The 25,412-nt window shown below is 41.2% G+C and overlaps 4 protein-coding genes across 4 annotated transcripts; 3 read left to right on the forward strand and 1 right to left on the reverse strand.

Annotated features, from left to right (window-relative positions):
- On the reverse strand, positions 1 to 4,291 carry dusp23b (dual specificity phosphatase 23b). The gene is made up of 4 exons (XM_018730093.2): positions 4,036 to 4,291; positions 3,704 to 3,913; positions 2,426 to 2,699; positions 1 to 984 (listed from the first exon to the last, which is right to left on the reverse strand). The coding sequence occupies exons 3-4, from the start codon at positions 2,693 to 2,695 to the stop codon at positions 799 to 801; spliced, it is 456 nt and encodes a 151-aa protein (XP_018585609.1). The 5' UTR covers positions 2,696 to 2,699; positions 3,704 to 3,913; positions 4,036 to 4,291; the 3' UTR covers positions 1 to 798.
- A 1,581-nt stretch (positions 4,292 to 5,872) lies between these two features.
- LOC108934607 (cardiac phospholamban-like) lies at positions 5,873 to 8,885 on the forward strand. Its single transcript, XM_018752586.2, has 2 exons — positions 5,873 to 5,954; positions 8,368 to 8,885. The coding sequence occupies exon 2, from the start codon at positions 8,382 to 8,384 to the stop codon at positions 8,538 to 8,540; it is 159 nt and encodes a 52-aa protein (XP_018608102.1). The 5' UTR covers positions 5,873 to 5,954; positions 8,368 to 8,381; the 3' UTR covers positions 8,541 to 8,885.
- Positions 8,886 to 11,639: 2,754 nt separating this feature from the next.
- Positions 11,640 to 14,477, forward strand: LOC108934527 (gap junction alpha-1 protein-like). The gene is made up of 2 exons (XM_018752462.1): positions 11,640 to 11,696; positions 13,026 to 14,477. The coding sequence occupies exon 2, from the start codon at positions 13,032 to 13,034 to the stop codon at positions 14,169 to 14,171; it is 1,140 nt and encodes a 379-aa protein (XP_018607978.1). The 5' UTR covers positions 11,640 to 11,696; positions 13,026 to 13,031; the 3' UTR covers positions 14,172 to 14,477.
- Positions 14,478 to 22,143: 7,666 nt separating this feature from the next.
- On the forward strand, positions 22,144 to 23,793 carry LOC108919926 (fatty acid-binding protein, brain). Its single transcript, XM_018728377.2, has 4 exons — positions 22,144 to 22,345; positions 22,539 to 22,711; positions 22,953 to 23,054; positions 23,454 to 23,793. Exons 1-4 carry the CDS (start codon positions 22,273 to 22,275, stop codon positions 23,502 to 23,504), a joined length of 399 nt encoding a protein of 132 aa, XP_018583893.1. The 5' UTR covers positions 22,144 to 22,272; the 3' UTR covers positions 23,505 to 23,793.
- Positions 23,794 to 25,412: the final 1,619 nt, after the last annotated feature.

Consider the following 25,412-nt stretch of genomic DNA (forward strand, 5'->3'; position numbering starts at 1 on the left):
GAAAATGCTCATTTTATTATTTACAAAAGGAACACAAAGGACATGTCAGTGCATTTCTCTTCAAATGTGAGAAAACTTGTAAGACAGCAGACACAAAATGTATTTCTGCATACTGAGTAAGATGAGCATGATGAATCCAAATAAGTAAACCCAAATAAGCCCAAGATGAACCCCAGTAAATGTCAACGCAATAAACGGTTTCCCATAAATCCTGGCTATCATCTTCTATGACACAATTGTAAAAAATAACTGCTCAGAACATCCCAAGTTATATGAATATCACTGTGGCATTTTATACCTAATTTAACAATATTAATTCTTTAGCACTTTCAAGGACACTTGACTGCTACATCTGGCCCTGGCACATTTCACGTATGTAATATAGAAGTCCTTCTGATCCCTCCAGTTCTGTATAATAATTTTTCCAGTGACATTAAGAACCACATTTAAAAAAAAAAAAAAAAAGTCTGCTGTGACACAAAATGCCACAATTAAGTTACCAGAAATAAAACATTTGCTTGCAGGCTGGAGATTATAGAAAAATCAAGAGCGTAGGTATTGCAAATTATTGGGAAATCGTTTCCAGATCATCGTAAAGCACAATTCAAGGCAAACTACATAATGTTTACTAGGACGTAAAGTACTGGTGAAACGTGAGCGTTCACCTGATCGACACCTGTAAGGAGGGAACTGGAAAGAAGAGTGAAAGTAAAGTAACCCACAGGTGCCCTAGAAAATACAAAGAAAGCATCAGTACCGGGACATGTGTACATTATATGTATCGTTAGCGAGACACACTTATCGACTGTGGCTGTGAAACTGCACCACGGCCTTCTCCTGCTCGTGAGTCTCGATGGATCCGCGCCTTAGCTGTCGGATTTCGTTAATGGCCTCTACCCCCGTGATCTTCTTCTTCTTCACCAGGTAGCAGGCCAGCATGGTCCCTGTCCTCCCAAATCCATGCATGCAGTGCACAGCTACTCCCTAGAAAAGAACCCAAGGATTCATTCATTCATTCATTTGGGATTAGTAGCCACTGAGCACAAAAGTCTTTCTACTAACAGCTTACATGTCAGTTTGTGATAAAACTGAGTGTATGTGTGTATACATATATATATATATATATATACACACACACACACACATATACACACATATATATACACACACACACACACACACACACACACACACACATATACACACATATATATATATATATATATATATATGCATGCGTATACACACGTAACCAGCTGTATGAAAGCGTATAATCTAGGTGTCTTCATGCTGCAAGTTGTATTGGAAAAAAGCTACATGAATAACGACAGATTATGTATTTACCACAACTTCATGAAGAACTGAATTCTGGGTGATGGTTTCACAGAAATACAGGGGAGAACCAATCGAACTTTGTTAAAAGATCTTTGAACATTTCAATAAACGCCATTCCAGTAAACTCGTATCCCTTCACACTACCCCTAGCTTTTTATATTAAACAGGCCTGCAGTATGTGTGTTGTTTGGTTGAACTGAGTCCATTGCATATAAAATATGCAAGAAGGAAAAAAATTATAACCCACCCGAAGAGTGCAACAGGTTAACAAACACTTTCGGAGGATCAAAGACTTTGAATTTCCCAAGGAGTCTATGTTAACAAATTTGAGTGTGCGTGTGTAAGGTCAGCAAAATTCAAGCCTTTTTCAATTTGGGATTAAGTTTTAATTTAATTTTGGGACATTATTCATCTGCTTGCATGTCAACATTAAATTATACAAAGTCAATTGTTCTTAATTATCCTAATTAACAAAGCATAAAATATGGCAACAGTGCTCTTAAGCGATATAAAGAGGATGACAAAAGAATACGATCCCACAGTGCTGTACATATAGAATTTGATAAAAGACCCCTCAAACCAATTTTTATGTACTTTGAAACAAATATCGTATTCTAACCCTCTGGTGGCATTTGATCATTACCGTAAATTCTTACTACACTGGTAGGGAATGCTGTTTCACCATGTTTTTACACCCTTGTCTGCAAGTGTTTGACAGACATCTTCTAAGACATCCTAGGAATATTTCCCCCCCCATTTTCCTCAACTGCTTGTCCAAGGCAGGGCCGAGGTGATGAGGAGCCTATCTGGGAAGCATAGGACCTGAGGAAGGGTACACACTGGGCAGGACACTAATCCATCGTAAAGGCAATCACATACACTCATTCACTAACATACAGACACTGTTCAGGGAATCTAAAGTCAGCAGAAGGAGGAAACCCACATGAGCTGTGAGGCACCAGCACTACCCGCTGTGCCACCAAGCCACCCTATCAGTGTGCTTGAAAATCATTTTTTAACTGGCAGAGGGAGAGAACACCTAATGCTTAATGTATCTGTGGATGTTTACTTAGAGCTGTATTCCACCTACCTGACCCTTGGAGTTGGCATCCTCTACGATGGACAGGAATCGTTCGATCTGATCGATCCTGGGTGGACAGAAGTCTTCTATTTTAATGTGGTGCAGGGTTATTTCAGGACAGGTGTCATGGTACGGGGGTTTCCTTTCACAGAGACAAACCAGGTGTTTGATCCCATTATTCAGCAAGTACTGATAGTGGGCAGGCAGGCGAGGCATCGCCATTCCGGCCAGCTTCCGTGGCTCGATCCAGGAGAAGTTGTGTGGAGGTGTAGATGCCATTTCTCTGTGGGAACCAGAGAAAGAACCCTTAACTCCGCGGAATTCCACACGAAGCATTTATCTGTAGAACCGGTTCCATTTGTTAAAACAGACTAATCTCTGCTGACAGCTGCTGTTGCTCAAGTACTGGATAAATACTGTATTGGACAGCAGGTGGCGCAGTGGTTAGAGCAATGCTCTGCATCACTCTTAAGAATTTAAAAAATTAACTGAATTACTTTTAATTTCACCTTCTGCTATTGCCTCCTTAATCAGGGCATTCACCCTAAATGAAAACATAAAAATTACCCTGGTGTACTTGGCTCAGTCAATGTTTATTCACAAACCTCACATCATAAGCTGCTTTAATAAAGACTTCAGCAAAATAATTACTGTAAACTCACACTGCACACTTAGACTCGCAAATAGCAAATTTTTTCTTTGAAGAAGGACTAAAGATGTCAGAGCAAAATGTACATTAATTAGTAGTCCCAGAACATACTTTCTTCATGTTGCTCTGCTCATTTAAGAAATTTAATTTGAAACTGCAAATGAATGAACTTTTTCTGGTCTGTACTATTTCCCTGTCAACGAAGTAAGTGAACCGAATCCCCGGTCCAAAAAGAGCGTTCACACCGTCCGTGTCCTAGTAGGAGCGCTGCGATCACTGAATAATCGATTTATTACACCCGATCGACCAAACACCGCACCCCCCTCCCGCCGGTGCCACACCGGCTCCTACAACACTGAAGCACGCGGTCACTCGACAGACGCCCGTCGGACCCCACGTGACCGCCACTTTTCTTCGCGAGGAAAACACCATCGCCTCGATCATGTAACAGACGGCGGCGCTCACTCAAACAGGAACGGTTCAGTTCCATCTGTATGGAAGACCGTTAATAATCGCACTTGTCTAGTGACTTCTTTTCGAGGAGAAGTGTGGCCATAACGATGAAAAAAGTGTCATTAGTTTTGATCATTTCGAGCCCTTCGCTTTTGTTCCGCACGGTCCAGTAGAAGCGTACTCACCGCGCTCCTTCATGCGAACAGCGGTATATGTGGACACCCCGTGTACAGTACAATACAGTAGAGCGCAGCGTAGCTTGAGGGCGCAGCGCGCGGCTGCGTCTCCGTTAGCGGAAGTTCCGCTGGGTGCCAATGAGAGAGGGGCGCGTCACGCGTCACGCGCCGCCCGCGTGCATCACCTTAAAGCAAACGCGAGTCCGCTTCAGTTCCGTCCTGCAGATGTACAGACAAATTAAAGGACGATTCAGACTTCCCATACAGAAAAATTACAGATCATTTCAAAGCACTCATATAGATTACAAAAAACTGTATAACATTCTCATAACAGCAAATACCAGATCAACTGAAAAACTGCTGTACGTATTGCGGCGCGAGGCGGCGTGCGTTGGACGGTTGGATGATGCGAAGAAGGACGCACAACCGTCGTTCATGTCGAACATTTATTTTAACACCAGCCCACAGAAAAAATAATACTCTCGGTCTGAGGACCTCCGTTTCTTCCAGGATCTAGCTAGCCTTCCCACTTGCTTAGCGCCCCCAAACTTTCCGTCCACAGACAGAACGGTAAACACGTCTCCCCATCATTTCCCCCAGAAGTGCCCCAGTGGTTTAACACGTTATTTACAATTTACCCATAATTCAACTATTTATAAAAAGCAAATATTCCCGCCTAAACACAGAGTAACGCGGGTCGTTACAATATTTAAGATAGGAATTATTCCAATCCTCCCCTTAAAAAATTCTGAAGTGCCCTTTATGTGACGTGTACATCCTATATATCTTTTAAGGCTGCGAGGTGTCAAAATATCGGAATACTCTTAAATGGTTTATGGAGTGGTGAACACTGCTTGGCATTCGTGCAAGGTAGAGCTTCACACCCTATCCTGCAAAGATAGGCTCTGGACCACTGTGACCCAACATTATGCAACAGGTTACTGAAAATTAACGAAAGAATGTGTTTGTACACATAGTATCCTTAGCTCCTGCTAATAAAGCGCTTCTCAAATGTCGTCCCTGAAGTAAAGCCTCCGCACCAACTTGGGAAAGTTGAACTCACACTTCAGCGGGTGTACCGTGAACCACCTGGAAATGTTTCCTCTATGGGCTGCAGGCGTCGCTGGGAGCTTTAATCCATTATAAGAAGACGGATTCCAGCAATAACATAGTAAACACCCAGCTGCCTGATGGTCTCACTGTGAAAGGACGAAAATCTCAGCCTTCCTGGCTACTCAATAGAAACACAAGCCAGTTTGTTTTCTGTCCTCTTATTGGGACTGATGACTAATATGGGGACTCGAACCTGTGTCCCACGGGAATCATACACTAGATAAACCTATAGTTAATGTCGCTGAGGAGTCACCTGGAGGTTTTGTTCTAAATTGTGCTCAAATGCAAGGTCTTACAATCTGGGCTTTTGCGTTCATTCTGAGAATTTTGCGGTCATCGCAAACCCTAGGATGCTGAAAATGTTTCTTCATGCATGATGAGTCATGTACAATACCACGCCACCACAGATTCACAAGCGTCCAGATATCAGGGAGCCAGGATTAACTTCGCCATCAGTCACATTGCTGTCATTCCTTGCCCTCCAGTAAAATGCTTTCCCTTGAGAACAGTCTGTCTCCGAAGTCATGAGCAAATATACCTAGAATAAACCCTGCTCTGTTCGAGGACATTTCTTAAACAGTTATATAAGGTTATGTACAATACAATAAGATACAGTATATGTGTATATAGAAAAATAAACTGGAATTTATGTATGTATAATGTAAATGTGAGTGTATATATATATATATAAACAAATAGCAACTACACTTGTTTGTGTGTGTGTGTGTGTGTGTGTGTGTGTGTGTGTGTGTGTGTAAGGTGAATGCTATTTCAGTGACATGGCATGCAGTTTGATTACAATTTCTGTAAAAAGCCACATGCCGAGTGACCGGCTTGTCATTTATAAGAAAGCACAGTACACACACCAGGTGACCAGGGACAGGTGTGATCTTATTGTGTCAGCCCCCCCCCTTCATGCCAGCCAAGGCTGGAAAGACACACGCCTCTCTCATACCCCCAATGTCTATCATTTCCAGTTTATTTCCCTTTGATGTCCCCGCCCTCCTAACTGTCATCCCATAACTTTGTGGCAACTGCAACACAGCTGCCAGAGACCACAGTGGCCAATGCTCTGTACTGACCGTTCATCGTCGACCATCAGGACTTGAGTCAGGAGACGTCATCCCCGTGTACTGCACCCTTCCAGGTATAAGTTTCCATGCTCTTCTTGGCTTTATTTATTTATGTTTATTCTTCATCCCAGTAAGGGGATGTCAATTAAATCAAATATGTAATCTCCAGTGGAGCTCTGGTAAAGTGTTTATAGGCCTTGCTGCTTTAAAGACAGCATTACAAACTACCAGACATAAAAATATCCAAACAATCAACAATTTATGTAATGAAAGAAATATTCATAGTTGGCCCCATTACGTTTCATGGAAAAATTTAGAAATAAACTGAAGAGTACAGGTTTTTTTTTTTCCAGATTTCATGGTTAAGGACAATGGAAACCCAAAAGTATCTACAGTAATGAAATTTTACTTCTTCTTTGTAGATTATTGGGGATATTATGGATACGTTTTGACTTACCCTCATATTTTTCACACTATACAAATCAAATTAATTGTTGTGTTTTCATTTTAATTTTTTCCTTGAGTTACATACTTACTGTTTAACATTTATACATTACTTTCTCTTGAAATGTAGTCAAATCTACAAAAGTGCAACGACATTAAAAAGCATCAGTGCAATTTTACCTAAGCAGACAACAACAGCTAAATTAGTCATTCAAATTAATTGCAATCTGTTACAATTAATTATCCGTACAAATGAGTAACCTGGCCAGCTAAGTTGTAAAGTGCAAGTAAATTTATCTTCGTTGTGTAAAAAATTCGTTAACATTAAAATGACAGCTCACTTTAACACTTTTTAATCAGACAAAAAACAGGAGGTCCAGTGTAGTAAAATGTACACTCCCCTGAACACACAACAACCTCCTTTCCGGAAAGACATTAACCCAAATGAGGGACGCTCGCATTTGCATTTGTTGTTCAGTTGCTCTTTTCTGAAATTTCCATGTATTCAAATACAGACAACATGCACAAAGAGCACCTGTTAGTATTTCAAATGTAAAATGTATTTTTTGGTTCTAATGGCACGATATTTAAGAATAAATTAAAATAAAACAGAATAAAATAAAATTTAAAGATTAAAAAGATTTTTCTACCTTCTGCCCATTAGTCTGGACAGAGTTCTTAAACATCTAGTAGACAATTTGAGCTTTAAATATTATAGCCATTTCTAAATGCCTGTGATTTCTTTACATCTCATTATACTTATATAATGATGTATATATGTATGTCATTATATATGTATGTATATACATATATGTGTATATACATGTTACAATTTATCCTTTCTTGATCCTTTGTTCAGCACTTAGTGTGTGAGCAGAGCACTTTGTAAAAATGAAATCAATTCAAAACCCAGCTGTGTGCCGTAAGATATATATTTTCAACAAAGAAATAGAGAGACCTTTCCCTTGCCTTGGTCTTTTGATGGCTTTCAGTCATATTTACTATTATTAATAACCGTGTCCCTCGGGCAATCATTGTAAGAATTGACATGCCTCCTGCGTGCGCTGGAATGTAACTCTCTCGCCATTGTTTGAATGTTAGCGGACTCCAGTTTTGATAGAAAGTACAAAGGCGATCAATCATCAGCACAGCATGTTTATAACTGCGCCATGTGACCCAAGCTGCTTCAGTTCCAGACGCTAGTATTACTCCCTCAACAGTGGGCATTACCAAAAGGACCACCCCCAATGTGGCCACATGCTATCTCCATAACAACAAAACAAACAAACAGGCCTTGTGAGTTTTAAAGACCGCTTTAGGATAATACAGCACAATAATGCGTTACACAGGGTTGCACATGTAACATGGTTATTTACTCTGGGCTTACTCCTGTCCCATAGTGTACACTTGTAAATTTATGTTGGGTGCACTTTGTTTACAATTGCTTGTGTAAACGTGCTGAATGAATAAATGTAATTAAGAATGGATTCGCATATCTTGACTCATATTCAATGTTAAAGATTTGATTCCATTTTTCGTTATGTTCTTTTCATATTCCATACAAGTTATTTGCAAAAGCACTTGAAATAAAAAGAAACGGTGGCGTGTTGATCGAATCTCGAATAGCTCTTGTTACTGGGGCGGTCCTTGTCTATTTTTAATCTGTTTTGGTCAATCCCTTCTAGAAGAAATAAAAAATACACCCGGTAATTACAGGGCCTAATTTATGTCATCCTGATTATTGGACGATGTCACTGTACCCAAAGTAGCATTACTTCCTCTACAAATGTCCATTTATTTAGTTAGTTGAAGCTCTTCTGCAGAGCCTGTGTACAGTGTTACAATGTTTTACCCATTTGTGCAGCTTGGCTAATTTTACTGGGGCCGTTCAGGGAAAAGTACCATGATCAATGGTACTATAGCAAGTGAAGGGATTCAAACCTTTTTTTGACTGCAAGGTGAAAGGTCTAACTGTTACGCCACCTGCTGTCACCCGTGTGCCCACTCTGTCTATTAGCGGTCTGTCCACTCCTTTGTCTGCAGTTCTACTGCTGGCTATGGACAGGATGCAGCACTTGACCCGCGCGGCCGTCCGGAGAGCATCCAACATTGAGGTGAACCCCCAGACCAAGCACAACTTACAGGGGCTCTTCATCAATTTCATCCTCATCCTCATCTGCCTGCTTTTCATCTACATCCTCGTCCTGTTTCTGTGAGCGGCCGTGCTGAGGGCGCCGCTGTCAAATGCCTGCCAGCCAGTCGGGAGAGGAGCTGCACTGGAGACATGGAAGAAGGGGATTGGTTATGATGCATATATTGTATGATTATTATTATAGGGAACTGGTGTGAAAAAAAGAAAGAACTGTGATATGTTAACATTGCACTAATGTATCTCTGTCTTTCGTATGCATTCGCTGGAAATTTTTGTTTCATTAACTCATACTGCAGTAACTGTGGTTCGATCTGACTGAATGGTGATGAAGTTTTTACTCTGTAAGGAACGTATCAGTGCCTAATGTACTGGATTTGACCTCAGACCTGGACTGGAGGCCTCGCCCAAACATGACACAAAAGCTGTACCTATAGAAGGTCTCTAGTCAGATCTGGCTCTTATTAATGTATGGTGTAAAAATGCTTAAATAATTACGTAAAAATGGTGAAATAAACAAACTATATAGAAATCAAAGTGGTACCGACTCTGTCTACCTGAGTGACCACGCAAAGGTACACTTAGGAATAATGTCTATCATTCCATAGTACGTTACCCTCCACGACAGAAATCATAGAATATAACCACAAAAAAAAAACAATTTTGGTCGCACACTTGTCTGAGAGAGACTGTGGTACTAACTATAGTATATCTTCTAGAAGAGGTATTCCAAGGGAACAAGTTCATGTGACTGTATATTATCACAGGATATCATGCTTAGCTCATATTCAGACAAGGTTAGTGGGGGAGTGGTGGTGCAGCGGGTTTGGCCAGAGCCTGCTCTCTGGTGGGTCTGGGGTTCGAGTCTCACTTGAGGTGCCTTGTGACAGCCTGGCGTCCCGTCCTGGGTGTGTCCCCTCCCCCTCCAGCCTCACGCCCTGTGTTGCTGGGTTAGGATTCATCTTGCCGCGCCCCTGCTTGGGTGAAGCGGTTCCAGACAGTCTATGCGTAATAATATAATACATCCTGATAAATATCAAAAATAATAGCAATGCTCATATATCAGGTGGAGAAAATTCTGAACCAGTGGTGAATGTATCCATTGTCACAGCACACTACATAAGCTTACATCTATTCATGTCACTTCTCTCCAAAGCAAATTACAATTTACCCATTTAAACTGCTGGACAACTTCACCAGAGCAATTGGGAGTAAGTATTTTGGTCAAGTGGGATCTGAACCTACACCCTTTGGGGCCAAAGGCAGTAGCTGTAACCACTATGTTACCATCTGCCCCGATATACAGTTGTCTATAAGTTGAACTTACATTCTTATATACTTAAGAAGCACGGTATAAGTAGAATGTATAAGTTTATTTATAGGTTTAAACTGTTGCTGCACAAACTGTCACGCAACTCTATTATAACTTGCCTGCCAAACTGATTAAACTAAGTTAGATTTATTGCACTCAATGCGGGAATTCTTTCCACAGCTCATGAGAAAAACCAACAAAGTCATAATGAAGCCCCATGAGGACAAAAATAAGTCCCTCAGCGAAGACACAAGACACAGTGCCGCTTGAAAGTGTGTGAACTCCCCCGTGACCCTTAGTATTACTTGGAAAGGGTAATTTAATGAGTAGTACTCATTCTCCTCTGACACAATAGGTGTGTAATGATCTATTCCATGTGTTACCTACAGGAAATTGTGTGTGTAGTAGAAAACTGGAAGGAGGGCAGCTGCAAAAATAGGTGAAGCCCTAGCTGCATTGGTTAAACCCAAAAGGTAAGTGGAATCGAGTGTGTCAATCATACTCACTTATTCATTTTGTAAGTTTATTTTAAAGATTTTTATTTCGATTTAATTTTGCCTCTCCTACTGAGGAGTACGGTGGCACAGTAAGTTTGTCTGGGTCCTGCTCTCTGGTTGGTCTGGGGTTTGAGTCCTGGTTGGGCTGCCTTGTGCCAGATTGGTGTCCTGTCCTGGGTGTGTCCTTTCCTCCTCCAGCCTTATGGCCTGTGTTGCTGGGTTAGGCTCCAGCTTGCTGTGGCCCTGCTTGGGAGACCTGGCTTCAGCAAGTGTGTATGATTATGTGTTATTTCATACAAGAACAACAACCATGCCCATAGGGCTCACATACTCACAAGCAGAGATATTCATTTGCCACACTATACACAAGTGATGATTTGTTCAAGAAACAACAGCATATGAGAACAAAATGATGCAAGAAGACAGTTTGTCTCTTCTGTGCTGCAAACATACCAACAGTGTATTTTTAATAGAAAAAATGCAATGTGGAGCTTAAAAGTCAGCTGTATTTCTTGATTAACAAATATAATATGTCTTCATATTTATATTTGTTGATCAATAAGTACAACTGACCTTTCAGTCAGGTACAGGTATACAAGCGGCATACAGCTATATACAGTATGTATACAGGTCTACACTATATACTGTATATAGCTGTATGCTGCTTGTCCACCTATATGTGACCCAGTTTATTATGTGTGTATGTATGTGTGTATAGTGCATGTACTGTATAAATAGTGTGGTATTATGGTGATGTTTTTATATATAAATGTGTATACTATATACAGCATAGCTGCATGGGTGGCATGGCATGGTTGGTTCGATCCCCGCTCAGTCAGTGTGAAGTTTGCATGTTCTCCCCCTGTCTGCGTGGGTTTCCTCCCACAGTCCAAAGACATGCTGTTCTTTAGGTTCACCCACAGAGTGTGAGTGAAAGAGACAGTGTGTTCCGCTGATGTATGGATGAGTGACCCAGTGTAAGTAGTGTAAGTCACCTTGACGAATAAGGTGTGCGGGCTCATAACACTACATAGAGTTAATTGGAAGTCGCGTTGGAAAAAAGCATCTGCTAAATAAATAAGTGTAAATATACAGTATGCAGGTGAAATTCAGTGAGTGGGGGACATTTCAGTAGTTAACTTACATATGATCATATGATACAATATGTGTAGCTCGTTCTGACACAGAGGAGTGCTGGTACTCTAATGAGTGTAAACACATGTGGAAGTGAAGGATTCAACTTCAAGGAAGCGCTGCATGAGCGCCGAGGTTCCGCGGTCCACGTGGAGCATCAGGTGACCAGATCGCGGTCCGGCCGCTGCTCGGACCCTCCTGGGCTCCACTTCGGTGCCGGGACCTCGCTCGAAGGACTTCGCAGGAACTCCGTGGGATCTTGGGAGCCTTCCACACACAGGTAATCGTAGAGCGGATCGTCCGGACACGCGCGTTCCGTTAGCGGGCAGCTTTTTCCATTGAAATCCTGGACGTGTCGCGTCGCGATCTTCGCAAGCAAAGCCAGTGTGATGTGGACCCGTCATCATCATCATCATCATCATCATGTGTGAACTTGAAAGTCAGTGTTTCGCGGCTCGTGGCTTCACTTCTCCCCAACGATCAGCGTTACTGCACCTCAAAGCAGTTTAGCACAAAGTTAAGTTCGGGTGAAGGGAGTCGTTCAGTGTTCCCGACGTATTACTTTGCACATTGAAGTTGGTTTCTGTATTATGTATAATAAGTGTTCTTTTTTTTCCCCACGCGCTCCTGTCAAAAAAACCCTTCTTTTTAAACCACCCCTGGAATGGGTAACCAGAGTCTAATTTTACCTGCATTTCATTACTAGGTTACATAGTTTTCCTTCTGACAAGCGAACGTTTTGCTGATTTTATTTTATATTTACACCGTTACTGTGTGTATGTGCGCGTTTTAGTGTAAAATGAAAACTGCAGAGACGTTTAACACTTTTTGAGTCTGTTCAACTGAAAGTGTAGCATGAACATCCATCGTCCGTTACTATTCGGTCGGCATGAATGAAATAAAAAGGGTTCCTAATTGTATATGCAGTTCCAAAAGTTTTTGGGGGCGATTTTTTTTTTTAAAGAACACAATATTTCATTTTACTGTGCCGTTCATCTTTCCTGCAGTTGTGCTACAAACATCTGCCACCAGGGGGCGTCTCAACTTACAGGAATTTTCGCTCCACCACAGCTGAGTATCTCCAGTAAAATTTACTCTAAGGCTAAGCCTTTTTAGATTAGTGAAATGAGATTACATGGAAAGAATTGCTACAATCCTTTTCTGATTAACAGAAAAATGAAACAGTTTTGCTGCGCTTTCTGCCCCATGATACCCCAAAGCATCTATAGGTGTACTGAACACAATTGTACACCTTTGGTTTGTTATTCCACTTTGAAAGTGTATAAAATGGTTTTATGAATAGAATAACTGGAAAAGGAACAAGGATCATGCATCAGGCAGAGGATGGATCAAGTAGTGTAATTAAGAGCCGGGGCTTTGTTTTCCATGCAGGATGTAAGGTGGCTGTGTGTTGACCAAGATAGTAACAAAAAAGTGAAAATTCATAATGTTATTTTTCACCTTAAATAATAAAAAAACCCCAGTGTATTATTTTAAAAACCAAAGGGTAACTATGAAGACATCCCATATCTCAGGGCTCTTGCGTTGCTCTTCCAGTCCAAATATACATGCACATACATCACGGAGACCGTTCTTTGTGTGGCTGCAGTGCAGGATGGGCGACTGGAGCGCTTTGGGCCGGCTGCTCGACAAGGTCCAGGCCTACTCCACAGCTGGAGGGAAAGTGTGGCTCTCCGTCCTCTTCATCTTCCGCATCCTGGTCCTGGGCACCGCCGCCGAGTCGGCCTGGGGCGACGAGCAGTCCGCGTTCAAGTGCAACACCCAGCAGCCCGGCTGCGAGAACGTCTGCTACGATAAGTCCTTCCCCATCTCGCACGTGCGCTTCTGGGTGCTGCAGATCATCTTCGTCTCCACGCCCACGCTGCTGTACCTTGGGCACGTTTTCCACCTGACGCACAAGGAGCAGAAGCTGAGGAGGAGGGAAGAGGAGCTGAAGGTGATCCGCAAGGAGGGTGCCGATGTGGACGTCCCTCTGAAGACCATCGAGCTCAAGAGGTTCAAGTACGGACTGGAGGAACACGGGAAAGTGAAGATGAAGGGCGCCCTCCTCCGAACCTACATCGCAAGCATCGTTTTCAAGTCCGTCACGGAGGTGGGTTTCCTGGCGATACAGTGGTACATTTACGGGTTCCGTCTGGCCGCCGTTTACACGTGCGAGCGATGGCCCTGCCCCCACAAGGTCGACTGCTTCCTCTCCCGTCCCACCGAGAAAACCATCTTCATCCTCTTCATGCTGGTGGTGTCTCTCGTTTCCCTCCTCGTCAACATGGTTGAGCTCATCTACGTCCTCGTCAAGAGAATCAAGGATCAGGTGAAGATGAAGGAAGAGCGCTTCCATTGCAGCGCGAGCCTAGAGCCTGCTCCCAAGGACCTTTCCTCCTCAAAGTACGCCTCCTACAACGGCTGCTTCACCATCGCGGCCCCCATGGCGCCCCCGGGCTACAAACTGGCCACCGCGGTCGGGAGCAGCTCCCGCCGTAATTCCAACAAACAGGCCAACGAACAAAACTGGGCGAACTACAGTGCCGAGCAGAACCAGCTGGGCCGGAACGGCAGCACCATCTCCAATTCTCACGCCCAGGCCTTCGATTACCCAGAGGGCCACAGGCACGATGACGCGAAACTCAACGCTCCGTCCGGACTCCGGCAGCTGGGGCTCATGGATCCCCGACCGGCCAGTCAGGCCAGCAGTCAGGTGAGCAGCCGCGCCAGGCCAGACGATCTTGACGTTTAGGCATCGCTGGAGCTCTTCGCCAAGGGACGTCTGCGACATTCTGCTGTCCTTCGGAAACTTTGTAATGCCCAGATTGCGACATATTGTGACGCGTACATTAATATGTATTGTGCAGTGTGGAGCTACTTCTTACCACAAACATTGTAACACAACAGAAAGAATTGTGAATGATGGGGAAAAAAGCCCAACATTTATCTGTCTTTTCTAGCCAAAAAACAGAGTAATTTTTTTTTTAAAATCACCGCACCCTGATGTGCTGAAGATTGATGTTCAACTGTTGCGCACCCTCACAGTAATACTGCAGCAGATTTTTTATAATTTCATAATTTTAATTATTTTTAAGTTTTTTGTTATCAGGGTGGTTTCATTTCATATTCAGTGTACTTTTTATGTTACATATCAGTTGGTACAAATTTTAAAAAATATACATTTTCTTTTATATTTTCTATGGTATTTTTACCATTATGATGATTGTAAATCCATAGATAATCAAAAAAAAAAGTGTAACTCTACATTTACCAGAACACTACGATCTTTTAAATACCACTTGTTTAGAGACAAGTTCTTTAATAATTTATTTATTTTAATATGTATTTTTGATTTTTGTTAAGCTGTGAGTACAAGTTTTCACTTGTACAACTTTCTTTGACTTTGACTAAAATAAGGTTTGCTGAGTCAGGCTGAGTGAACCAGATGAGGCTTAAAAAACATAAGCTTTACTTCTTCCTTCTCTTATAACCTCACATTGCAGGGTTTTATTACACTGTAGACGTTTGTGCATTTTTCCGCTATAATAGTTTTAGCACTTATTCGTAATATGATGGAAGAAGGTCGCGTGAATGTAATGACTGACTGAAATAAACAGAACAGAAGTGTCACATTATTCAAACTGTGTGTTTTATAGGAGTGATGAACCTCTCAGACAATCCTAGAATATTTTGCTATTTTTTTTCCATAAAGCAACATGCAAATGGTACAACTCTTAATTAAATGCCACCCGTTCATTTGCAAACGATGTAGCTGTTCTTCTTTCTCAGTGTTTAAAGTGCTTAAATCCTCTTAGAGTTTTCCATTAACATTTTCTGAAAGTTAAACACTAACATATGGTTGGACTTAATGCTGCAGGTCACTGACATATGGTTTGTGTGTTTTGATGTACTGGTAATTGATACAGACTTTTTATATAACAGCCTTTTTCCATTTGGGTCAATTTTTCATATGCATGGTAAGAAAAACACTCAAGGCCCCAGGTGATTTTTCTTAAAAAAAATGATCATTGCAAAACATGTCTGTGTAACATTATGAAAATATTAACAGATTTCAAAGTGTAAGATTATATATATTATATATATATATTTTTTTTATTTTTATTTTTTTTTTTAAAAGAAAAAGCAAAACCAGTGGAATTTTTCAGTTGCTCACACATCAGAAATGAAAAGGTAACCTGTCTGGGAAATAATGTCTTCATGAATGCTGCCTGATTTTTTTTCTACTCTGAGGTGCACACCTCCATATTCACCAACTGAACAATAATTTTTTTTTCAATGCGCACGAAGCACTTGGCGACTTTAAACACAGAAACCAAAGTGTCCGATCAAAACAAAAAGTGTAATATATTTCGCGCACTTTTTTTGACTGTGCTTTCTGACTGTACATTGAAAAGTCGTGAAGTGTTAGGATGTGATTTTATTCACATTTCTTATGGTTTACTAGTTTAGTTTTTTGTAAATATTTCATGAATTTAGAGATTCACCGAAAGGTTTCAGATATTTATTTAGATGTGTTTAGGTATTTATTTAGATAGATTCACTGAGATTTACTCTGGTTCAGTCCAGTTTGAGCTGTGAGACTCAAGAGTCGGAAGCTCGATTGATTCGGCTGTGAAATAAAACACATTGGAGCAAAAGAGAGCAGTATGAATAATGGACGTGACATTTTGTGCGCTCAGCTCTGCCAGACTCAAGGTAGCCTTAATATTTGTAAATGGACATAAACAACTCTGTTCTGCAAACCTTCTTTCTTCGAGCCTTTCCTGTTCAGACCATTATTGGTAATATTACTGGACAAGTGGCTGTTGATAATGAAGAGACGGATGAATAATATCACATTTCCTCATCTACATTTCTGTCACTGACGACAATATTGTTTAAAGCAAGAGCTACACTGAACATATGAAACGCTGTGAACCGGGACCAGAAGATCCCATTTTAGAACTGATGCGGGCCCAGTGATGCTTGGTATTCATTGTGAGCACCAGGACTTTGTTTAACCTGAACCACTGGAGAAGATTCAGCGCATCAATGCAAAACACACACACACACACACACACACACACACACACACACACACACACACACACACACACAACACACACACACACACACACACACACACACACACACACACACACACACACACACACACACACACACACACACACACACACACACACACACACACACACACACACACACACACACACACACACACACACACACACACACACACACACACACACACACACACACACACACACACACACACACACACACACACACACACACACACACACACACACACACACACACACACACACACACACACACACACACACACACACACACACACACACACACACACACACACACACACACACACACACACACACACACACACACACACACACACACACACACACACCCTATATGGGGTCATGGGGAACCAGAGCCTACCCAGCAACACAGGGCATAAGGCCAGAAGGGGAGGGGACACACCCAGGACGGGACACCAGTCTGTCGCAAGGCACCCCAAGCAGGACTCGAACCCCAGACCCACTGGAGAGCAGGACCCAGTCCAACCCACTGCACCACCACACCCCCCCATACAAACCACACACACACACACACATTTTCAGAACCGCTTGTCCCTTACGGGGTCACAGGGAACCGGAGCCTACCCAGCAGCACAGGGCGTAAGGCTGGAGGGGGAAGGGGACACACCCAGGACGGGACGCCAATCCATCACAAGGTAGCCCAAGCAGGACTCGAACCCCAGACCCACCGGAGAGTAGGACTGCGGTCCAACCCACTGCGCCACCGCACCCCTTCCCATGCAAACCAATTAAAGAATTAAGTGAGCATCCTGCTGTGAAATCAAAATGAAAGATTTTAGTAATTGAACACATATTGAACAATTTCAACTATGATCTCACAGGTGTGATCGCAGGCACATAAGTACTTTTTTACATTACCTTTACTAGCACGGCTCTTAACTCGAATCGTACATTTTGCGATGCGCATTGGAGTCATAATAATTTTAGGTCACTGATTTGGTATGTGAAGGAATCTTGGGTACCGGACACGAGTTAATCACAGAAAAGTCTTTTCATATCATCTGAATTTATATTTCCGTATACTCCTCGGCGTATTAACTTTTTCAGCAGGTTATTGTAGTCTGGCCCAAAAGTATAAATTATACACTGCAGACATTAGGTTCTTGTGCCTGATCCAGAGGTGATTCAAAAGTGTGGTGTTTCGTAACCATAGCAAATCCTGGTGAGAGCACACTGCTGTTTATTCTGGCTATGAGTTCTCTCCTCTCTCTGATTCTTTTCTGTGTAACACAGGATTTACTCTGATGTGCTGCAAGACTGCAGACCCCCCCCCCCCCAGGAAATTGTTCTACCCTCATCTTCAGGGCTTTTGATATTAGTCTCAAACACTTAGACAGGAAAGCTTTAAGAACATTTAGATATATTCCGCTTTATGTAATAATCGTTTACATCTTTATTAATGTTTTAAAAAAGATCACAGGTGTATACGGTGCTGCTTGAAAGTATGCAAACCCTTTAGGGATGGTCATTGTTCTTGTATAAAATCTTAAAATAAACTTCTTAAAATTAATAAATGAATATGATTTACACCCCTGATTCTACCTGGTTTAACCAGTGCAACTTGGGGTTCACTTATTTTTGCACCACTTTGATTAGATAGATAGATAGATAGATAGATGACACTACACACTGCTTCTGCATTGGCAAGTAAACGGGTGTGTGAAAACCTGCCCACCATGGACACACATCGACTGTAGTTGGTTCAGTTTGTGGGATGCTGATCCACTCTCCAGCTGCAGAGTTACACCACTCACACACACACACACACACACACACACACACACACACACACACATACACACACACTCGCAGTATGGGCCTCCCTATGAAACTCAACAAACTGAAATTCCACACACTCTGTGTTGATGCATCAAATTACAGGAGACAAAAGGTAAAGGCAGAAATGCACTCCTGTCAAATAAACAACAGCTGCACCCTCTTGTTTTCTTGCTTCGCAAAAACCGGATACCAAAACTTGGAATGGTTCGGCACCCACTCTTCCTCCCGTCCTGAACCCCACCCACCGCCCCCCCCCGCGTGTTTGTAGTAGATGATCCGTAGGACAGTGCCACTCATGTGGGTGAGATGTCCACCCAGCTGCAAGGACAGCGGGATGTGTCACAGGAAGGTGTAAAGGCAGCTGGTCTCTACGCAGCTCTGGGTGGGCGGTGTGGTGCAGCAACTTTACCCTTCCCATCCCCCTCTGAAAGCCCCTGGTAAGTTTCCATCAGCCGGACATACCATCTGGGCTGGCGTGCTAATTGGAAACAGCAGCCTTCCTAACTCGTCTGACTTTCAAAAGTCCCATAACAATGAGCAACAAGGTGGCAACAGCTTGTGAGATGCCTCCTCATTCACGATTAAAAAAAAAAAAAAAAAAAATTTAAAATAGACCTTTGCATCAAGCTATGTCAGAATAGGAATGGAATGTTCCTTGGGTTTAAGGATTGAAGTTCAGTGTTGAAACATTTTCAGACCTCACACTGTAAGACCAGGATCTAATCTACTATTAGACTAATAATAATGCATCCATCCATTTTCCAGACCGTTTGTCCATCTTGGGTTGATGATAATAATAATAATAATAATAATAATAATTTTTTATATAGAGGTGGCTTCTCAAAGCATTTTACATTGAGAAGAAAGCTATGTAGGGTAAATTTACATTGACATTTATTTATTTTGATGATTTCACAATTTGATGATACGCATAAAAACTTGCCAGCTGAGAAGTTTGTTTAGCGTTTCAGTTCAGATGTTTTTTTTTTCATTTGCATTTGACCTTCTCATATTTGTCTTACATTGTTTTCTGCGGTGTAATCTGGATACAGAGCAGGACAGGACCATGGCTGACCCCTCTCTCAAAGCAAACACTCAAACACTTGGTAACGCATCGCTAAAAGACACGGAACCGTTCAGCAAGGAACTAGACTCTGCCTACAGAATATTGCACATGTTTTTATTGTTCCACACATTGTAGTGCACATTTCAAACACATCATTTCAATATGTTTCACACTTTAGTTACAGTTTCAGCTTGCTCTGTTCATCTTTGACTTTCTATTCATTCTAATGTATTTACAGGTAGTCACAATTCAGCAGCACTGCACTACTGTCATAATGAAGGCTTTACTTTTTAAAAATCACGAGGTTTAAAAATAGATTGGTTATAAAAACCAAACAAGAAGGAAAGGTAAAAAAGGACAGGTATGACAGCCAAATACAGTGCAGTTATCACATATTCCTGCTCTGCACTGCCACCTTGTGGTGGAACTGCGGTAAAGCGGCGCCCCACGCAAACGCTTGAATAAATTGCATCCCTCATGTAATAAAACAAAGTCCCTACTTTCACACATATCCCATGTGTCTCTGTTGTGACATCCGAAAATATCAGCATGAACCTTTCGACTTATCTGTTTATTTTATCTGTTTTCAAATATCAGGTCTTTCTGTTGTTCTGTCTATTTCATATACGTGAATGTAATGCACTTTGATCTGTCACTGTAGTTACTCAAATTCTTAATTAAAAACTGCAAATTACAGCCATTTAGTAATGCCTCTTGACATCTTTTGATGTAAAATTACTTAGACCTCAATTAGTATTGCAGCCGTCAACATCATTTACTGGAGATCCAGGCATGGCTGTACGTGCAAAAGTGTAAGAAGAAAGTGGTCTCTGTGATTGCATTATTATCTTAAAATTAAGGCCTTCCTATTCCTTCTCTGTTAAGTTGTTATAATTTGAATATTCGACATAACACCTATTATTTGGAGCATTTTGACCAGTGAGGGTAACAACAATTCACCACAGCAAACAATGAAGGTGAGTAGACCAAATATATTGGTACTGGTTTAAAATAGATTACACTGTATATTAAAAAGTTAAATAAGAAAAAAAATTAAGTTTTTTATCAGTTAACGTAATAATTTAAATAATAATAGTAATAATAATAATTGTCCTTTCACAATAGTGAGTATGATTTTAAAATCTATTTATCAAATTAATATTGCTGAAACAGAACAAGTTCACATGATCCTAAATATGGACTTTGATATATTTGTGTTATGGCTGTTGAAGTGATAGATTTCTGCACTAGGATGAAAGATATTTCATGGAGCATTCAAAAAGGGAACAAGAAAGACTTGTTCTCCATTAAAAGAATTTGATCACAACAAGGGTTCGAGACAGGGACGGAATGAATCACAGCCTTTGAGTAAGGGGTGAACTAAAGGCAGGGCAATCATATACCGTACACCCATTCACACCCACATGCACTAAGGGCAATTGAGAATCACCAGTCCACCTGACACACACATGTTTGGACTGTGGGAGGAAACACACAAAGACATGGGGAGAACATGCAGACTCCACACTTTGCACTGGAACTTTTCAGGATAGGCACCTTGCTCAGGGTTACTGCATCAGGAATAAGGTTTTGACAGTGTTACCCTCAGATTGCAAAGCATCTGTCAGGACCCCTACGCCACCTGCTGTTCCTTTTGTTGAATAGTACCCAAGCTTGTGATCTGTTTACAAATCATTATTATTATTATTATTATTATTATTATTATTATTATTATTATTAGTTGAGGTGCTCTGGTGTCAGCCCAATATCCTAAAGACAAGTGTTTCATTGATTGGTGACTCTAAACTACCCTTAGTGTCTGCATTGGACAGCTTATGTTGTAATAGTTAGAGCTGCTGCCTTTGGACCCCAAGGTTGCAGGTTTGATTCCTGCCTTCAGCTGTAGTATCCTTGAGCAGAGTACTCGCTCTAAAAATTACTCCAGTAAAATTGCACAGCTGTGTAAATGGGAAAATAATTGTACATAGCTCAATAGTGTATGTTGCTTTGAAGAAAAGCATCAGCTAAATTAACAAATGTAAAACATGTGAGTAAAGGAGTGTGTGTAGCTATCCTGTGATGGAGTGGTGTCCTATGCAGGGTGTATCTGTTGTTGGCCTTGTGCCATGTGTTTATAGGACGGGCTACTGCTACACCCCTAACTTGGGCAAGTGGTAAATGAGTCAGTAATATTACTAACATGATAATATAACAACAAATGCTTACAACGTTATAAGCTGTAGTCCAAAATTAAACACTGCACTGCAACTAAAAGAATACCGACCTAGGAATACACCCATAACTAGTCATAAAAGAAATCTTTAAATAAAAAAGGTAAGAACAACATTTTCCATGCAAAGTTGTCACAAAGAAAGCCGATTTTCTTGCTCAGACGGAGTTACATCACTGGATCCTGAACTGATTTTAATTCAGATACAACACATCGATTACAGTGATTTTTTTTGACATTTTAATGTAGCACTTTGTGTTGATTTAGGGGCCATGTTATATTGCGGGGAAGAGAACAGACAGCTGATTTTATTCAATGGAAAGATTCCAGTGGAGTCGCACTCATTCACATTAGGGACGTCATTAAGGCAAAGCCCGTTATCAGATTACCCACATAAATTATGAATGAGTCGTTCTCGCCATCTCCAAGGACCAATCAGAATCCACACGCATGGAAGTCTCGTCCAATCAGAAAAGACGCGCTCCGTTCTCGCTGCAGCCGGTTCTTCCTCCCAGAATTACGCGTTTATTCAGGATTAGGAGTCAAAACAGTGCGCGCGCGTTCTCTCGGACTATAAATAAATACACATCGACTCTCTTCGACTTCTTTTAAAGAGACATATTTAATTGACATCATGGTTGATGCATTTTGCGCCACATGGAAGCTGGTGGACAGTCAGAACTTTGACGAATATATGAAAGCGCTTGGTGAGTTTATAAATTGCTAAATAATGGAAAAAATCCGTTTACGTTATTTGTATTCCAGTTTGAATCTCTGAATTGAAAGAGTTACAATATATAAGAATAATAAACCTGAGTTATTACAGTACTAGACTTCAGTTAAGGAATGTTCGGGTCAGCAATGGCATTTGTTCAACCTGCTTTATTATAATTTCCGCAGGAGTTGGTTTTGCAATAAGACAAATTGGTAATGTAACAAAACCGACCATCATCATCAGCCAGGAAGGAGACAAAGTGGTGGTGAAAACGCAGAGCACCTTCAAGAATACTGAAATCTCCTTCAAGCTGGGAGAGGAATTCGACGAAAGTACACCAGATGACAGAAACTGCAAAGTAAGTAGAAATTACTGTAAATCCCTTGATCATCACTGAGACATTTAAATAAACTGCAATTAATATGGCTTCAGGCGAAATATATTTATTGCTTCTATACTGTATGCTAAATAACAAGAGAGATGGACCAGTTTTCAAGATGCTCTTTGGCAAAGTGCTCTGAGGACATACTCTGCACCAGTTACAGATGAATATTGAGCTGATATAAGTAATCAAATAAGTTTCTTCACCTTGAATACAGTCTACTGTGAGCTTGGATGGAGACAAATTAGTGCATGTGCAGAAGTGGGATGGGAAAGAGACCAAGTTTGTCCGGGAGATCAAAGATGGCAAAATGATCATGGTAAGCTGTGTGCTTTCATATCTTTATATAAGAGACTTATTATATTAGAAATCATCTTGAGTGGAGCTGCGATTAATACCTAAAACCAGTCGAACCTGGTTGTCTGGATATGAAGTGATACAGTGAGGTACTAGATTCGATTTTTATAGACTTGTCCAGCTACTGCACTGGAGTGGAGTTGCAATATTGACTGCGATATGAAAAATTATATATCACATTTCACAGTAATGTGTGAGAACATTATATCGTGTTTTAAAAAATGCGTTTAACACACAGTACAAATGGTACAGTGTGTGTCCATAAGTAGAAATACAGTAACATTAACTCTGACATACAAGTTGATGCAATATTGGATGTAATTTTTTTTTTGCATGATTTTTGTTCTTTGTTGTTTTGCAGCACCTTACATTTAATGATGTCCAGGCTGTACGCACATATGAAAAGGCATGAGATCTACCAAAACCATCACTCCTTCACCTGCTTCAGTCCCATTAACCAACTTAGATTAACAAATGTCTTATCATGTTTTATTTTTACTAGAGGCAGGTATACCTTGCCTATACCTTAAATGAGTTTTTTTTTATTATGATGCAAAATGTTTTCTTAAATAAAACTTTTGTATAAATAGTAACTTTCCTAAGTACCTTTCAGACCAATTTCAAATGTAAATTGTGTCTTACAAAAATCATCATTGGTAAACCTTAACAGGAAGAATTGAAATAAATTACACAAATTTCCATTTCTTGTGTTTCCTTTTAATTCATTGAACTTTGAGAGGGGTCAGGAAGTAAAAATGGAGTTTAAAATCAAGAATGGACAGTTTTGAGTGACAAAACTCAGCCTGGATAATTTTGGGAGGCCTGGGGTTGGATGGGGGGCTGGATGGAGCTCAGAGTGTCCCATCTGGTCTTTCAAGTATGACCTTGGGGTTGCCAAGCGGCTTGATTTGAAACTTCTAAATATTATTCACAGAAAAGATATTTCATTGCACCTTCGACAAGCCAGCTACAAAGACAGATGGTTTGAAACTTTTGGAAGCCTGAAAAGAAAATTATTTTGCATTTTAACTTTCACTGTTTGCCTTTTCTCTTGAAGTTTTTTGCAAGAATAATAAGCCAGCATACCTTTTATACAGCTATTAACATGAAATCAGTCATGTAAACTTCAGAGGAGTTCTTGTTTGCTCTTGCAGTTAATTGTGCCACGAAAGCTGCTCTTCGCTTGCTAATGCAACCCAGCATTGTGTTTGTGAATGTTATACAAAAGACCATTCTCTGATGAAAAAAAGCCCTCCTCCACACATCCAGACCTTTTGAGACATCGCCAGAACACAAAGACGTTATGTGCACAGATACTGAAAGAAAAAGAGGAGGGGCGAGAAGCCTAAAAGAAGCAGCCAGGGGGCCCCCTCTTGCACCTCTGTGCCGATGCTTGAGCCGCCATGAAAGCTGGCCTTTATCGGCCTTTGTGAGGATGGCCAGCTTCAGATCTTATTTTGCTCTAAGCTGCTTTGCCCTTCCCCCTCGTGGACTGAGTGTCACCCGTTCTTCGGTGGCCAGATGGAGCCTGAAGACGATGTCACCGACGACAGATCGCCTCTCAGTCAAACGTCCAGGAGAAGCTCTCCACATTGTGCCCATTTGAAAAGAAAAAAAGGGACCGGGAGACTGGGAGAATGGAACCCCATGGTATCTATGGCAACTGCAAATAAACTGAAGGGGGGCGACTCCTGAGTTGCAAATTCTCATAAGGCAGTCTTCCAGGAAGTGGTGTGTGTTGTGAAAGAATAAAGGGATGATTGAGCATCTGACACATAATGAGGGGCCCCATGGTCTCGGCAATAAAAATGGACTTGATGTAAAAGAAAAACACTTCTGTACTGGTGTTAAGTTCGGCTACTGTATGCGGACACAGAGACTCTGTTTTACAACTCAGAGATTTTTTCAATTACTAGGCAACAGAGGTTTGCACACATTGCAAGTGAGGCTGACACATGAACCCCAGGTCCCTGGAAAAATGCTGAAATATTGATTTAGTTGAAGCTTTTACAGGAAGCGGTTCGCAGTGATGCACCCACTCATGCAACTAGTCAACATTTGACTTTAATTCATGGTAAGTACCTTGCTCAGGGGTATTACCATAAGAAGAGGGATTTGAACCTGGGTTCTTTGAGAGGAAGGCAACAGCTGTAACCCCTACACTACACGGTGCGCTAAACAAACTACAGCAGTTAAGATGCACCCAACATCACTGTCTTTGGAAACCTTTGTAACATACAGTGCTGCTTCAAAGTCTGTAAACCATCCAGGGATGGTCATTATTGTTGTGTAAGATACTAAAATAAACTATAAATCTTAA

This window comes from Scleropages formosus, chromosome 15, assembly GCF_900964775.1.
Source record: "Scleropages formosus chromosome 15, fSclFor1.1, whole genome shotgun sequence".
In the NCBI taxonomy this organism is placed as follows: domain Eukaryota; kingdom Metazoa; phylum Chordata; class Actinopteri; order Osteoglossiformes; family Osteoglossidae; genus Scleropages; species Scleropages formosus.